Genomic DNA, 15,240 nt, shown 5'->3' with positions numbered 1-15,240 from the left:
TCTCTCTCTCTCTCTCTCTCTCTCAATTATGTAATGTAATTTATTAATACAATCTCTTATGAGCCAACACGTATGCTATTTATTGTTCCTCCTCCTCCTCTTCCTCCTTTTCGCATGCGCTTCTTAGTAACAATTCGTGCAAGTAAAAGTGTGCTTGTCTTCTCACTTCCCTTTCATTACTGCAGCTGATTACACACACACACACACACACACACACACACACACACACACACACACACACACACACACGAGACCTTTAAAAGTGCTACAAAAGTGTAACATGACTTGCAAAACTACTAGAACTACGATAAAAAAAAAGTCATATTAAATGTAGAGATCGAAGGATATGAACAGAAAGAATGTGGGGGTTTATATTGGAGAGAGAGAGAGAGAGAGAGAGAGAGAGAGAGAGAGAGAGAGAGATTGACGTTTTCCAGTAACACGAGAAGGGGAAAAAACACGAATAAAAAAAAAAAATAGAAGCATCGCACGGAAGGGAAAACATATCGTACAGTAGAGTTTGGTATCAGAAACTTTGTAAATAACGTAGCTTTTTCAATAGTGACTGTTCTTTAGAAGTTAGCAAGTTATGTAGGTGTTTGCCCTATTACTGCCATTTGGTGTTATTTGGCATCGTGTGATATGAAGTAACTCGCGTATTTAAGGTAATAACTAAGCTTACGTCTACTGGGTCTCGGTTTGAATGTTTGAATGGTGTCTCAGGGAATGCGTGGTTGTCAGATCTCGAGGAAAACTGAGCTATACTTGTAATAAATGCGTTGATCATCAGAAAACATATTCACATCAAATCAATTACGTTATTAATAAGCTACAATATGTTTTAAATCCAGGAACCATTATTGAGTACACAGACTTAAGTAAGGATTGAGACGTGTTAAAGGTAAAATTTTAATATTAACTAGACATTTCCTTGTGGGTGAAGAGGAAAATAACTACACTTGTTTTATTAAAGGGAAACGTTTCTTGGAGTATGTGAAGGAGGAAAAATATGAATCGGGCTTATGATATCGTGTGTGTGTGTGTGTGGCAGTGATGGGGTACGCGGAGGAGGGAAATAAGAAGCAAGTTTACGGTTCTTTCATTTCCTTATGTGCGTGGGCGACTCTATCTTACTTTTTCTTTTTCTCCCGGCGGCTGTAAGTGACGTGTGTGTGTGTGTGTGTGTGTGTGTCAGATTAGTTACCTAATACTGTGGGGAATAGGTTGTTTCTTCTTCTCCTCCTCCTTCTTCTTCTTCTTCTTCTTCTTCTTCTTCTTCTTCTTTCAAGTTGCCTCAGTTACATAAAGTGTTACATTTTTCCTTCGTCTTAGCTCTGGATCGATTCTAAATGACACGTGAAATATTGAAGTGCCTCTCCTCCTCTTTCTCCTCTCATTCATTCTGCTGGTGTCTTTCTCTTGTTCTTCCTTGTCTTCTGTATCTCCTTATCTTCCATTCATACATCAAATAGTTACTTTGGAATATGAAAGTGATTGTAAAGTAGAAATAATTAAACGAGGGAATAGAAGAATGAAAGAACAGGTAGAGAAGGAGATAAGGAAAGAGAGAGAGAGAGAGAGAGAGAGAGAGAGAGAGAGAGAGAGAGAGAGAGAGAGAGAGAGAGAACGAATTGATGTGAACAATATTTTTTACCTTGTTAAATGTGACTATTACAAAGAAAATATTGTTATCTTCTATGCTAATAAACGTGGGAGAGAAACACACACACACACACACACACACACACACACACAGAGAGAGAGAGAGAGAGAGAGAGAGAGAGCATCTACTCACTAACTTTACGGAACTAATGACACAGTTACACATATTCAAACAACTTTACTCAACAAAACACTCAAAATCCACAATAATTAATACACACTTAACTCGAACATGTTACTAAGCTCCAGAATAATAAAAAAAAAGAAAATAAACGATGAAAGGAAAAATTCTGGTACAGTTTTTAAAGAGAAAGAGACGAGACAGTGTTTCCCGGTGCGTTTGTGTGACGTGTGGGCTGCGTCAGTGCTTGCGTCAGAGCGGACAGGCGGATGTGTGTCATACCCAAGTTTTCCGCTCTTCTGCTGACCCTGGCTGCTGCTTTATCTGTTCCCGTATCTACTATTTAGGCCTTTAATCAGAAACGCTATGCTCTCTCACCGCGACTATTTTCCGAGGCCACAGAGATGATTAGCGGGGTTTTCAAGTGTTTCTCCTGTTGGTAATGTTGAAATCTTGTCAATCTGCCTCTATAACCGTAATAAAAACTTTTGAAAACGCTCTTTTCTCTTACCACGACTGATTAGCGGGGTTTTCAAGCATGTTTTTCCAGTTAATAATGTGGAAATCTTGTCATTGTCTCTAGAACCGTAAAAACACTTTCATAAACGCTCTTCTCTCTCACCACGACTATTTTTCAAGACCACACAAATGATTAGCGGGGTCTTCGACAATATTTTCTAGTTAATAATGAAGAAATCTTGTCATTCTAACTCTAGAAATGTAAACAACACTTTAAAAAAAATCCTCTTCTCTCTCACCATGACTATTTTTCAAGACCTCAGAGATGATTAGCGGGGTTTTCAAGAGTGTTTCTCCAGTTAATGATGAAGAAATCTTGTCAATCTGCCTCTAGAATTGTAAAAACCACCTTAAAAAAAATCTCGCGTAAATTTAGATAAAGCCTTTTGAAATAGTAGAGGTGAAGCACAGAAGGGTTTGAGAATACTGGCCATATTCTGAAACACTTCTTTGCCAAAGGCCTCTAGTTGAAGTGACACGAGTTATTAAGGATGTTTCTGTAATTCTAGCGACATGTTAATAAATTTTCCGCATTATCAACAGGACAAATACTCTCAGCTAATCGTCTCTACTCTTTGAAAAATGGTCTAGTTAAAGTGACACGGATTTTTAAGTATGTTTCAGTGATTCTAGTGACATGTTAACAAATTTTCTGCATTATCAACGTGACAAATATATATTTTTTTTAACTCAGCCAAAGTGACACAGGCTTTTAAGGGTGTTTATGTAGTTCTAGTGACATGTCATCAAGTTTTCTGCATCATCAATAGGTAACTAGCCTTTAGAACTCGGCCAATCGTTTCTGTAGTCTTTGAAAATGTCTAGTTGAAGAGAGACATGTTTTTAATGGACATTTCTGTAATTCTAATGACATATTAACAAATTTTCTGCATTATCAACAGGAGAAAATAATCTCTAGAACTCGGCTAATCCTGTTCTTGTTTTGTGTGTCTGTTTTATTGCTGTTCTTTTCTACTGTTTTGTTTTTAATATTTATGGTCTGTCGTGCCTTTTTTTTTTTTTTTTTTTTTTTTTTTTTTTTCCTTCCTGCTTATCTTGTTCTGAGAATTATGAGCGAGAGAGAGAGTTGGGGGAGAATCTTATGAATCTTTAACACGTAAGTGTATAGCGTAACGTAATGAATAATGTATATATGATTTATTGCTAGTATTTTCCATGATTAATTGATAGTTTCACACATCTATATAATTTACCATGTGTGTGTGTCTGTGTGTGTGTGTGTTGAAGGGGAAAGGGAGTCATGTGTTGCTTATTGGTTTAGCATATGGTAACACTTTCTAGATTTAAGTGAACGGATATGACTCTCTCTCTCTCTCTCTCTCTCTCTCTCTCTCTCTCTCTCTCTCTCTCTCTCTCATCCTTTCCCAGAAAATAATAGTAGCCACACAAATTGTATCTTTCCTGTTTCCTCATTTTCTTTCCTGTTAGGTGAAATTAGTTTCTCTCTCTCTCTCTCTCTCTCTCTCTCTCTCTCTCTCTCTCTCTCTCTCTCTCTCTCTCTCTGGGATGCATTTTTACTACAGGTTTGGGTGTGATTAGACAATTGTATTTACATTAGGAAGGGTCTATGGAGGCCACAAGATTAATGCAGAGAGTCTTCACTGTTTTGATCCCCCCACATATGTTTCTGAAGCTGTTTAAAATCGCCAAATAGTAACCAGAATGACCATGAAAACACGTCATGGTACTGAAGGGGTTAACAGTGCCATCTCTACAGAACATCTTTCTTAACAATCCAATCTCCACAGAACACAAGATCGTGATGGTGGGTCTGGACAACGCAGGCAAGACCACCATCCTGTACCAGCTGCTGATGAATGAGGTGGTGCACACGTCCCCCACCATAGGCAGCAATGTGGAGGAGGTGGTGTGGAAGAACCTGCACTTCATCATGTGGGATTTGGGTGGGCAGGAGTCCCTCAGATCTGCCTGGAACACTTACTACACAAACACTGAGGTAGGAGTAAGGATGCTGTTTATAGTCTGTCTACTGTAAAAATGGCTCCTGGATTGAAAATATATTAGTTTATTGATAACGTGATTGATTTATTGTGAATAATAATTTAGTGTTGATCAATGCATTTATTACAAAGATAGCTCACGGTTTTCCTCAAGATCTGACAACCACGCATTCCCTGTGACACCATTCAATCCAAGACACAGGACCCACTTTAGAGTTGACAGACTATAATTGGTATGTGTAGTTGGGGTTCAGTTTACTTCTCGGCCTGTTTCTTATTGTAAGGGTGTTTTTAAGTACTCCTGGTATCCCTCCAAGCTTGGAACACTTACTACACAAACACTGAGGTAGGAGTAAGTGTTTAGTTGTTGTAGTTGGGGTTCAGTTTGCTTCTCCTCTGCCTGTTTCTGATTGCAAGAGTGTTTTAAGTATTGCTGGTGTCCCTCGAAGCTGGGAGGGAACACTAAGTCTTACTACACAAACACTGAGATGGGAGTAAGAGGATATTTTGATTAGTTGGGTTCAGTTTGTTTCTTCCCAGCTTGTTTCTGATTGCAAGGGTGTTTTTTTAACTACTGCTGGTGTCCCTTGAAGCTGAGAAGGAACACTAAGTCTTACTACACAAACACTGAGGTGGGAGTATGAGGATATTTTGATTAGTTGGGTTCAGTTTGCTTCTCCCCACCTTGTTTCTCATTGCAAGGGTGTTTTAAGTGGCCTGGTGTCCCTCGAAGCTGGGAAGGAACACTTATACACAAACATTGAGGTGGGAGGAAGAAGATATTTTGTTTAGTGGTGTTCAGTTGGGTTCACTTTGCTTCTCCTACTTCAGCTTGTTTCTCATTCCAAGGATGTTTTTTTTAATCCCTTCAGTACTAGAACGTATCTGGTAACTTAAATAATCCTTTTTTTGTTGTCATTGACCAATATCCATCCTTAGAAAGTAAAATGAGATAATATACAAACACTGAGACACTAAGAGATTGTAATTAATATGAATCTTTCCCTTAAAAAATCTTAAAATTTAAACTCCAACAAGTTTATGGAAGCTGTAGTTTATAAGAAACATTTGTACACCTGTTGATTTGAGACCCAGACACTGTTCCTTGTGTTGGTGTATGTATGGTAAGCCACAGAGGACAGTGTCTGGTCCTATGGCCTTCATTAATTATTCAGTGCTGAGGAGGGATTGAGTATGCATTCGTCAGTGATGGTGGGGACTTGTGGTGCCTTTCTCCTGCTTAATGGTTCTTAATGCCTCATCTATATCCACATCATTTGTTTTCCCCATTACTGAGGTGTGGTAGAATATCAGGTTTTCACAGCACACCCACATTATATCAAGTACTTTAGTCCCAGTAGAATATCAGCATCCCGCAACACACCCACTTATCTTTCCACACAACCCTGGCCGAGTCTCGCAAATGTAATTCCTCTACAGTTCATCATCCTGGTGATAAATCCAAGCATGTTAGTCCCAGTAGAACATCAGCATCCCACAACACACCCACTTATCTTAACACACAACCCTGGCTGAATCTCACAAGTGTCGTTCCTCCACAGTTCGTCATCCTGGTGATAGACTCCACAGACCGGGAACGGCTGAGCATCACAAGGGAGGAGCTGTACAAGATGCTGGCCCATGAGGAGCTGTCCAGGGCAGCTGTGCTCATCTATGCCAACAAGCAAGATGTGAAAGGTTCCATGAGTGCTGCTGAGATCTCCCGGCTACTCAATCTCACCTCTGTCAAGAAGCACCGGTGGCAGATCCAGGGTTGCTGTGCGCTGACTGGAGAGGGGTAAGCTAGGTTGACTGTGTATGTGTGGCTGGCTAGGGAGGAGTGAGCTGGTATGACTGTGTGTGTGGCTGGCTAGGGAGGAATGAGCTGGTATGACTGTATGTGTGTGGCTGGGGATGGTCGAGCTGGTGTGACTGTGTGTGTGTGTGTGTGTGTGTGTGTGTGTGTGTGGCTGGGGAGGAATAAGCAGGGGTGACTGTGTGTGTGTGGCTGACTGGAGAGGTTTGTGTTGAAATTAAATGATAAAGATGTATGTACAGTATTAATTTTTAGATATTTTTCATATGCCAATTATTTGTAGCTATAAATCAATTGTGTGTGTGTGTGTGAGAGAGAGAGAGAGAGAGAGAGATTAATTACACTGTGTTCTCAATATGGTCTTAAGCAATCTGTCACAGGTTAAGAGCAAAAAAAGACGTGTGTGTGCGTGCATTTATGAGAGATTGTTGTTTTCCACTGGATATGATCTTGCTTGATTTACTCGGGCACAGATGGTTGAAAAGTTATATTTCTTTGTGTTTGTGTGTAAAAGATGGACTTAGATGTACAGTGATGTGAAGAACAGTGTGGGTGTGAGAGATTACAGGGAAAGATTCACCGTTTTACTCCTTATGATTTAATCTATTGTGAGGCTAAAGCGCTCTCTCTCTCTCTCTCTCTCTCTCTCTCTCTCTCTCTCTCTCTCTCTCTCTCTCTCTCTCTCTCTCTCTCTCTCTCTCTCTCTCTCCTCAGATTTTACAGTGGGTTTTCCTCTTAATCTGTCCATTTGATTTTGTTTCAGCTTATCTCATCCTCTCCATAACCATAACTGTCTGAGGATTTTGCATTTCACCATCTGTCTTTTTGAATAAGTAAATAATAACACAGGAAAACAAGGAAACTGCAAGATGAGTTAACATACACAATACTAATCCATGGCTTCTAGAAACTAACACGTCATCATTACTCAAAAATTTATCCACTCTCCTGAAACTGAAAGGTTATTAATGTAGTGTCATGGATGTGATAGGTGGGAGTAAGTAGGCATGTTTCTTGTGTTCTTATATGTGCTGTAATTATAACACCTCCTCCCTCCACAGGTTGTATCAAGGCTTGGAGTGGATTGGCAGCACTTTAAAAAGCAAATGACGAAGCTACAATCCGGTAGTCAGCAGTGTTGGCCGTCAGCTGTGATGGTGCTGGAGTGTGTGCAGTGTGTGTTTGTATGAGTGGCTGTCTGTGTTTATTGCAGACTCACACTTGTGCTTAAGTTATTTGAACCATGACGATAAATGAGCCTGTGTGTGTGTGTGTGTGTGTGTGTGTGCTTGTGTGTGTGTGTGAGGCTTTGGTGAGTCTAGTGCTGTAATGTAATGTAATATAAGTTTTATGTAATTGAAAATCATCTTCAGGTTTTTATACCATTGTGTATGTGTGTGTGTGCATGCGTGTGTGTGCTGTTTCATTCAGTGCAGTAGCCTTGTTTACACAGGTGAGTGTGTTTGTGCGTGTGTGTGAGGGTGAAAGAAAAACATATATACTCTCAAGTTTTTCATCCAAACTTGAGGAGAGTTACGAATGAATGAGTGAGTGAGTCCTTCCATTTTTTTCCTCATGGTTCCGTTGATGTCTTTGGCAGTTTATTGATACATTACTTTAGATCCCATTTAGCTTCGTTTTTTAGTGTTTCGTTGTAATCATGAGAGTAGCAGTAGCAGCACACCATCAGCATTCTTTGCATAATGTCATCCTTACACAAGTTTCTCATTTCAGCGTTGGTTTTCAGTCGTTCATTGAGTCATCATCATTGTCTTTTATAAGGTCACTGGGACGAGATGTGATTGTTTTTAAGTGTGTTGAGTCGAGTATTGTCGTGATTAGTCGGTCATAAGAAGGTTGCACTACATGAAGATCAGCCACCCTAGGTCTTTTTGGTGAGGTTAGGCTAAGTTATGTATCTTTTCTCCTATCGTATCTATATCTATCCTATCTATATCCTATAATATATTTTCCTGTCTCCATTTCTTTGTTTTGCAGTTAACCAAATTTAATTTAACCCATCTTGACATGACCAACATAACCTAACCCATCCTACTCATAACTTATCTCTTTATGATCCTATACTGCAGGCTAACAGCAATTTTCATCCATTTAGGCTCACCAGGTATTTGATTCAAGAGAATTAGCATGACATTTACTTGTGCCACAAACCTAAGGAGAATTGTGCTTATTTTGTCGTCATATTTTCTGGTGCCACAAACTTGCTTTCCTTCTTGAGTCGAGTTTCAGTTTTGGATGTGTGCCAAAGTTATTGTACTTTGAGGTGTGGTGTGACCTGGGATTGCCTGTGTTTGAGTATCTTAGCAATTGGTCACACATTTCACCATCTTTCCTCCTGCTGACACCACGCTGGTGCTCCACAAAGGCATAGTTTCATATTCCTAAATGTTGTCTTTACCACCTTCACTTTCTAGGCTCTAGTGGAAATAATTCAGAATTTTAAGGATGTTTCCATGATGCCAGTGATAGTTTAAGGATTATGACTATCAAAGGAAAGAAACATCCATAAAAAACATTTAGTCATCTCTGTGGCCTTTGGAAATAATTGTAATGAGAGAACCATACATTTAAGAATGTGGGGCATAATAAGACTATTCATTGCGTTGGGTCACCTTTGAATGTTTCGTAATATCTGTGTATATTCGTTTATATCTCGCATCACCACCACTCATAACTCAGGACTGTTGCTTGCTCTTGTGCTGACTATCTTGTGGAGTGCACTGGATAGATAAGTCAGTCATTAGTTTTCCTTGGACACACAGCCTTCTGGTGTTGAAATATATGTAAGTTATCTCCAGTGTGTTATTCCAGCTTTATTTCATGTTTAAAATGAACCAAAATAATTTACTAGATTTACAAACATCAAAACATGAGAACCATCCTTTCATGTTGAGCCTGACTAACTTATCTGGCCTAACATAGATCTCTCTCTGTTCCTGTGTGTCTAGGTAGATGGGTCAAGGGTTCAGGTCCAAGGGAAAGGGAAGTAACCTGTGACACATTCCATTAATTCCTTGTTAGCTGTTGTGTGAGTTGAAGGAGGTGCTCTTGTTATAGTCATGTGTATTAAACCTCTCTCTCCCATCGCTCAGTTTCCCAGTATTTTAAGTCCCTCTGCTGGTAGTCTTGTCTTACGGAGTATTAGCAGACGAGACAACTTAAAGGTGAATATTGAGAGCATGGGAAGCATTGCAGGTTGGTTTACTCTTGACTATGGCCTTACCTCTGCTTGGTCTGTGTGTTGAGACAGTTGGACATTGCTTTTTTAGTCTCCAGTTTGCCCCTTTAGTGTGTGTGTGTGTGTGTGTGTGTGTTCCAGAGTGACCACAGGTGGGCCACTCCTTGCTTCCCAAATTATCTTAACTGTTGTTCACATTGTCCATAATATGAAAAAGAAATGAAAATATCTTCCCATTCTTACTGTTGGTGAAGTACTTTAGTGTGTGTGAAGCATAAACGGCAATAACTTGTCTACTTGCCTCACGTTTCATTACCAATGCAGCCTTGAGAGAAATTTTGAGTTAGTCATGATGTCTTTTATTGCTACTCTAGTCAGTTAGAACAAAGTCAATAGTTGTCGTGTTTGTGCTAATTTTCGGGGATGAGAGAGTTGAATACACGCTGCTAAGGCTGACGGGTGAGTCACTTCTCTGTGAATTCCACCCTAAGGAAATTTTCTCCATGAATAATCCACTTCAAATATTTCAATCAAGATAATATTCTCCTTAACCTAACTTTTGCAAGGGGTAACTTACTTTTGGAGAAGTCTTGGGTGGAATTTTCAAAGAGGAACTTTTCAGTGGGTAGAAAATGTACAGTCTACAGGCTAGGCATATGTAGTGTGTACAGTGTGTTGGACTGAGGGGCATGTGTGGCGCCAGACAGTGTGTGTGCTGGTTCCTGGATCCCGAGGCTTAGTGAACAGTGATAGTGCTAGTGAGGGCGGCCATGCGTAACCTTGGATATCATGGTACTGGACATTGAAGGAGCCATTTTCTAGTACAACACGTGCAATATTTACCTGGATGATTGCTGCTGAATGAAGGAATCTGTTGGCTTTCCCCTATAGTGAAGGTTATTTATTTTTGTTACTGAATCAAGCATCACTTAAAAACTTCTTGTGTTACCTCATGACACATGTAACATGGCCAGCTAGTGTGTCATGATGCAAGAATAGGAGGTTGTTCTGTGGCACTTTTCAGACCAGAAATGCCTGTCACTCTGGGGTGTTGAGTGATTTGGTGATCCAGATACTTTATACTGCCTATTGTGCTGCAGGCTTAAGGGAAAGTTATTGTATGCTGGTGAAGTGAATGCCGATGTTCTGCTAACTAATGCCTGGGTATCTTTCCTTCATAGTGTGTACATATTGATGTGTTTGGGTTGTGACATCAAATGAGTGTCACCTATGTTTGAATCTCAATTTCTGTTACAAAGGCAAAGCACATCATGATGTGCTTGAAAGACTATAAGCTCATCACAAGGTGCCAGTGAGTTGTCAATGATAACTTTGCTACTGTAAGAGTGTCATCATTCCTAGGCCATAATACTGAGAGCCTTCACTCCAAGAACTGCACTCTCAAATGTTTCAGCATTGTATCATCTGCTTTCAACAGAGTGCAGTGGAAGCTATAAGGTTTTCTAGAATGTCCTCAGTGCTCTAATAATATTCTTTTGGTATCATGATTTGGAAAAGATTCCCATGTAAACTAAACTAATCTCTGTGACCTTTGAAAATTCCTATACTGAGAGCATAAGGTGTTGCAGTGTGAGCCTAAGATGCCCTGGCTGTTAATCTCACACATGGTGAGGAATGTTGTTGTCTTCATTCAGGAGTGAATCAGGTTGTGCTCATGGGACAGTATTGTGGTCTGGGAAATTTGATACAAATGCCCAAATATAACCAGTCCTTAGTTCTGTCAATCTCAAATATCTGACACTAACACATTTGCATTATCTTTGAGGCTTTATAGAAGACTTGACATGCTTAGACAAGGGTCTAGTTTGGACATCTAGCACAGTGGTGGACTGGTAGACTTGCCCTTTGTCTTGTAAAAGTGGTATATTTTTTTTGCAAATGTTGAGGTGCTCCTGCATCGTCACACTTACTGGGCTTGTTACTGACAAGGTGCTTGGACACGTTAACACTTCAGAGGAAGCACTCTTGTTGACATTCAAGGTTTATTTTTTAGTTTGGAATATTTATTTGAAGGATGAATATACATGAAGGCAAGCATAAGAGGTCTATGTTCATCTCGAGTACCTGCTTGGAATTATCTTAATTTATCCTCAAAGTTTTATTCCACATGTCATTAAATCCCTCAAGATTAGGTCCTTTAAAATATTATGTTGTGATTACAGATGTCAAGAATGTCCATTATGAATTATTAATATGTGGAGAAGATTAAATTAAGAAATGGAGAAAGCTAGCCACAGTTGCCAAGGGTGACCACAGACTCTCCTGAGAAGCCTGTCATGTTCCTCAGCTCCTGAAGGAAGGAGTTTGGTCCATTAGATTAATCACTCTCTTGTCAAGTCTGACAGACATTGTTGGATAAAAGTGAATGTGTTGCTTTGGGGAACAATGGGAACTTTTGATACTGTGCATGTGGTATCTTTTGTGACCATTACAGTTTTATATCATCTGACTCAGTATTAAGCAGGTTTTAGACGTTTTGTACATACGGAATCAAGAGTTAATGATGCATAGGTTTTATATGATTGAGTTCAGTCTCGTTCACTCAAGACCTGGATCTCCAGCTTCCAGTCAGGACACCAGACTTGTGAACAAACTTTTGCTTGTAAACAACATGAGTGCAAAAGTTATCCATATATTTAGTCTCTGCTCATTTAGATAATGTTAACAATAATAATCTCAGTTTAGTCATACATAGAAGAATACAAGAATACAGTGAATATGATATCTGTTGATGCTTTTGGAGTATTTCTTGTGGAGTTTTTTACTATTCACGAGTTCAATAAATACATATCTTTTCTATACATATGAATGTAAGTGTTTTGACGTGGAGGAAAGTAATTTTTTGATAAGCGGCCACATTTCCTAGCCCGTGTTGAAATGAGAGTGAGAAAGAGGTTGAATGTAAGAGCATCCTTTTATCGTTGTTGTTTTCCCCACCTGTCTACACACATTCTGTCTTCAGTGAAAGGTTTCATTTTATTTCATTTTTTACCTGTTGAAATGTGATGTGAGAGAAAGAGAGCATTCTTTTATCATTGACCCATAGCTGTTTTCCCCATCTCCGTCAACACAAACTCATTCTGTCTACACACACTTGGCTCCCCCCCCCTCTCCCCTCCATGGTGTCTCCTTCCCCCCGCCCTCACGCTGGCGGCGGCGAGGGAGGCACAGCTGGGAGGGAGCGAGGAGGGACCGTCATAGCCACTTTCAGAGTTGGCTCAACACACACACTTCCTGCTGTTTTATTATGTGTCATGTACTGTACCATGTTTCATAAAGTGTATATAGGAAAAAAGAAGTTGTATATTTTCAATAAGAATAATTTTATGAACTGGTTTCCTTGTCCTCTTGGTGTGTGTTGGTAATACTGGCAGGTGCTACTTAAGAATTACTACTTGAAGTCAGTAAAGGTTTGAAAAGTAAATGGAAGTGGGTTAATGTGGCGTGAAGGAACTACAGTGCAAGGCATCCACATAAATTTGTTCAGTGTTAACTTGGTAAAGGCAGTAAAGGTTTGAAAAAGAAATGGAAATAGGTTAATTAACGAGTTGTGTAGCGTGAAGGAACTACAGTGCAAGGCATCCATACAAATTTGTTAGGTGTTTGCAGCTATGACTGGTTCTCAAACTAGCAACTATGTTTTTTTTTTTTCTTTCTTTTTATTGATAGATATGCATTTCACTGACTGCTGAGTTGATCCACTAACAAAAGTCGAAGATGTCATTAATGCGCCACCAAGCAATACAGTTTGAGAGGCTCCGTTGTATAGTGTGCTTCGTGCATCCCTAGCTCTCGCACATCCTCATGTATAGTCCATCCCGCGGTTAATGTTTACTATTGTATATTGGTCCTTGACAGTAGCGCATGACACAGCAATATACTCAATTTATTTTTTTTTTTTTTTTTCTCCACGCGGAAGGCTTTTATTGGCTTGTATAGTGATGCTTTGCAAAAATCAACACCGCATCAGAGAGTTCTGCGAGCAGTTTTCCAAGACATCCTCCACTAATCCCCTTCTTGAGGCTGTTTACATTAGCAGGGCATTGTGGATCCTGTGTGGGGTTTGTGGTGTTTATAAATCACGTGTCACGGACGTCCAATGAGAGCCCGCCATGCCGGTAGTTACTTAATGACGTATCACGGCTAAACCAATGACGGACGTCCGCCTACAGGATGTCCAATGAGAGCCCGCCATGCCGGGAGGTACTTATAGTATTGCATTTGTTTCTCTGGAGGGAGGGTGAGTGAGCCACGTCAGGTTCTACCATTTGCTAAGTTGCTTTCACCATGGAGCCCCAATGCTCTGACTGTGATTCCGGCCCTTTCGAATTCTATCACCGCTACACCGGAAATGCAAGAAGACGGAATAACGATCTAACGGTGGAGGCGAACCGAGAAGTGTTTCGAAGCAAGTGTCATTTTATCTGTGTCGGGGCGGCCGCCATTCTGTGTCTGACCGGCGCCAAAGTAAGATGTGTTTCAGTGTTGTCAATTAATTACCGAGCTTTTCATTGATTTGAGGATATAGTGTATATAGAGGTTTTGTTGGGTTGATGTGTTTGGATTGTGTAGTGTGAAGGAACTACAGTGCAAGGTATTCATGCCAATTTGTTCGACTTGTGTGTGTTTCACGGGTTGGTTTTGCTTCCCAAAATTGCGAGTGATACCAGTTACCAGACATATTAGTGATTCCCTTGAAGGGACGCACAGTGCGGCAGCAAATGTGTCAATATGGGGTTAGGTTATATAATGTTGGGCTTGGTTAGTTTTAACCGTTAGTACCTCTTTGGTTGTACGTGCATTGTTTTGCTGGCGTGTACTTGTATTGTAGGTGAATGGATGGTGATGTGGCATGTGATAGGGCTCATTGTAGAGACTCCCCGACCAAATTGCTAAAGGGGACAAGGGAAGGACCGAAACACCGCGCCTGGCATGTGTTAAGGGTCTGTTGATTGTGTCTGAACCATGTGTGTCTGATTCGGTGATTGATTGTCATATGTAGATTAGTGATTGTCATATTTATTAAGAGAGCAGAAGTAATAATCCACAAATACTAACCTAACGTCTTAACATGGCAGGGACGCAGGATGGCAGGGCACCGACACAGAATGGCGTGGAGGACGAAGGCGCAGCGCTGCGTCACTTACCCCCAAGAACACGTAATATTTCTTCAGGGGGGCACTCAGGTGACGCCCTTTCTATTGAAGGGCCAGACGCTCCAGCTGGACTAGGAAGTTACGCAGTCAGCACTTCGCCTGTGGGAATTGGATACATTCACTCCCAGTCTCTCAGAGTTGACCTAGCTTCCCACACCCTCGCCACGAGAAGATAAATGTAGCAGTGATGGGAATCTTGAGACGACCACGAAAAAAAAAAAAATGTACAAGTAAATGAGAATAACAAACAAGATGGCTGATAATTAAGAGCGGAAACATACATGCTCAGACGGAAGAACGATCTAACGGTGGAGGCGAACCGAGAAGTGTTTCGAAGCAAGTGTCATTTTATCTGTGTCGAGCCGGCCGCCATTCCGTGTCTAACCGGCGCCAAGGTAAGATGTGTTTCAGTGTTGTCAATTAATTACCGAGCTTTTCATTGATTTGAGGATATAGTGCATATAGAGGTTATGTTGGGTTGATGTGTATGGATTGTGTAGTGTGAAGGAACTACAGTGCAAGGTATTCATGCCAATTTGATTGGTGTTAACAGCTTGTCCTGCTTAATACAGTTGTCGGTGTTTAGGATAAGCCTTGTCCTTGCAGTTCTTCTAAGGCAGTGATTCTCAACTGTGCACGGCGTGATTTTCATGGATACACTTCACTGACTTGAGCTGGTGCACTGACAAGTCGTATTATAATGCGCCACTAAGCCATACAGTTTGAGAACCTTAGTTATATCGTGTTTCGTGCATCCCTAGCTC

The 15,240-nt window shown here is 40.5% G+C and overlaps 2 protein-coding genes across 3 annotated transcripts in view; both read left to right on the top strand.

Moving 5' to 3' along the window:
- LOC123507405 (ADP-ribosylation factor-like protein 5B) overlaps nucleotides 1-12,647 on the top strand; it is a 25,738-nt gene extending 13,091 nt beyond the window's left edge. For both annotated transcript variants that reach the window (XM_045260217.1, XM_045260218.1), the window contains exons 2-4: nucleotides 4,072-4,280; nucleotides 5,847-6,082; nucleotides 7,162-12,647. In XM_045260217.1, the coding sequence (XP_045116152.1) occupies nucleotides 4,072-4,280; nucleotides 5,847-6,082; nucleotides 7,162-7,210 (494 nt within the window). In that variant the 3' untranslated portion in view covers nucleotides 7,211-12,647. The remainder of the gene's footprint in view (nucleotides 1-4,071; nucleotides 4,281-5,846; nucleotides 6,083-7,161) is intronic.
- Nucleotides 12,648-13,551: 904 nt separating this feature from the next.
- On the top strand, nucleotides 13,552-14,597 carry LOC123507591. The gene is made up of 2 exons (XM_045260586.1): nucleotides 13,552-13,787; nucleotides 14,399-14,597. Exons 1-2 carry the CDS (start codon nucleotides 13,608-13,610, stop codon nucleotides 14,549-14,551), a joined length of 333 nt encoding a protein of 110 aa, XP_045116521.1. The 5' UTR covers nucleotides 13,552-13,607; the 3' UTR covers nucleotides 14,552-14,597.
- The last annotated feature ends 643 nt before the right edge of the window (nucleotides 14,598-15,240 follow it).

The sequence above is a fragment of the Portunus trituberculatus genome, chromosome 22, assembly GCF_017591435.1.
Source record: "Portunus trituberculatus isolate SZX2019 chromosome 22, ASM1759143v1, whole genome shotgun sequence".
Lineage (NCBI taxonomy): Eukaryota > Metazoa > Arthropoda > Malacostraca > Decapoda > Portunidae > Portunus > Portunus trituberculatus.
Note: the sequence above shows the minus strand (reverse complement) of the source record. Positions and strands in the feature narration are given on the sequence as shown.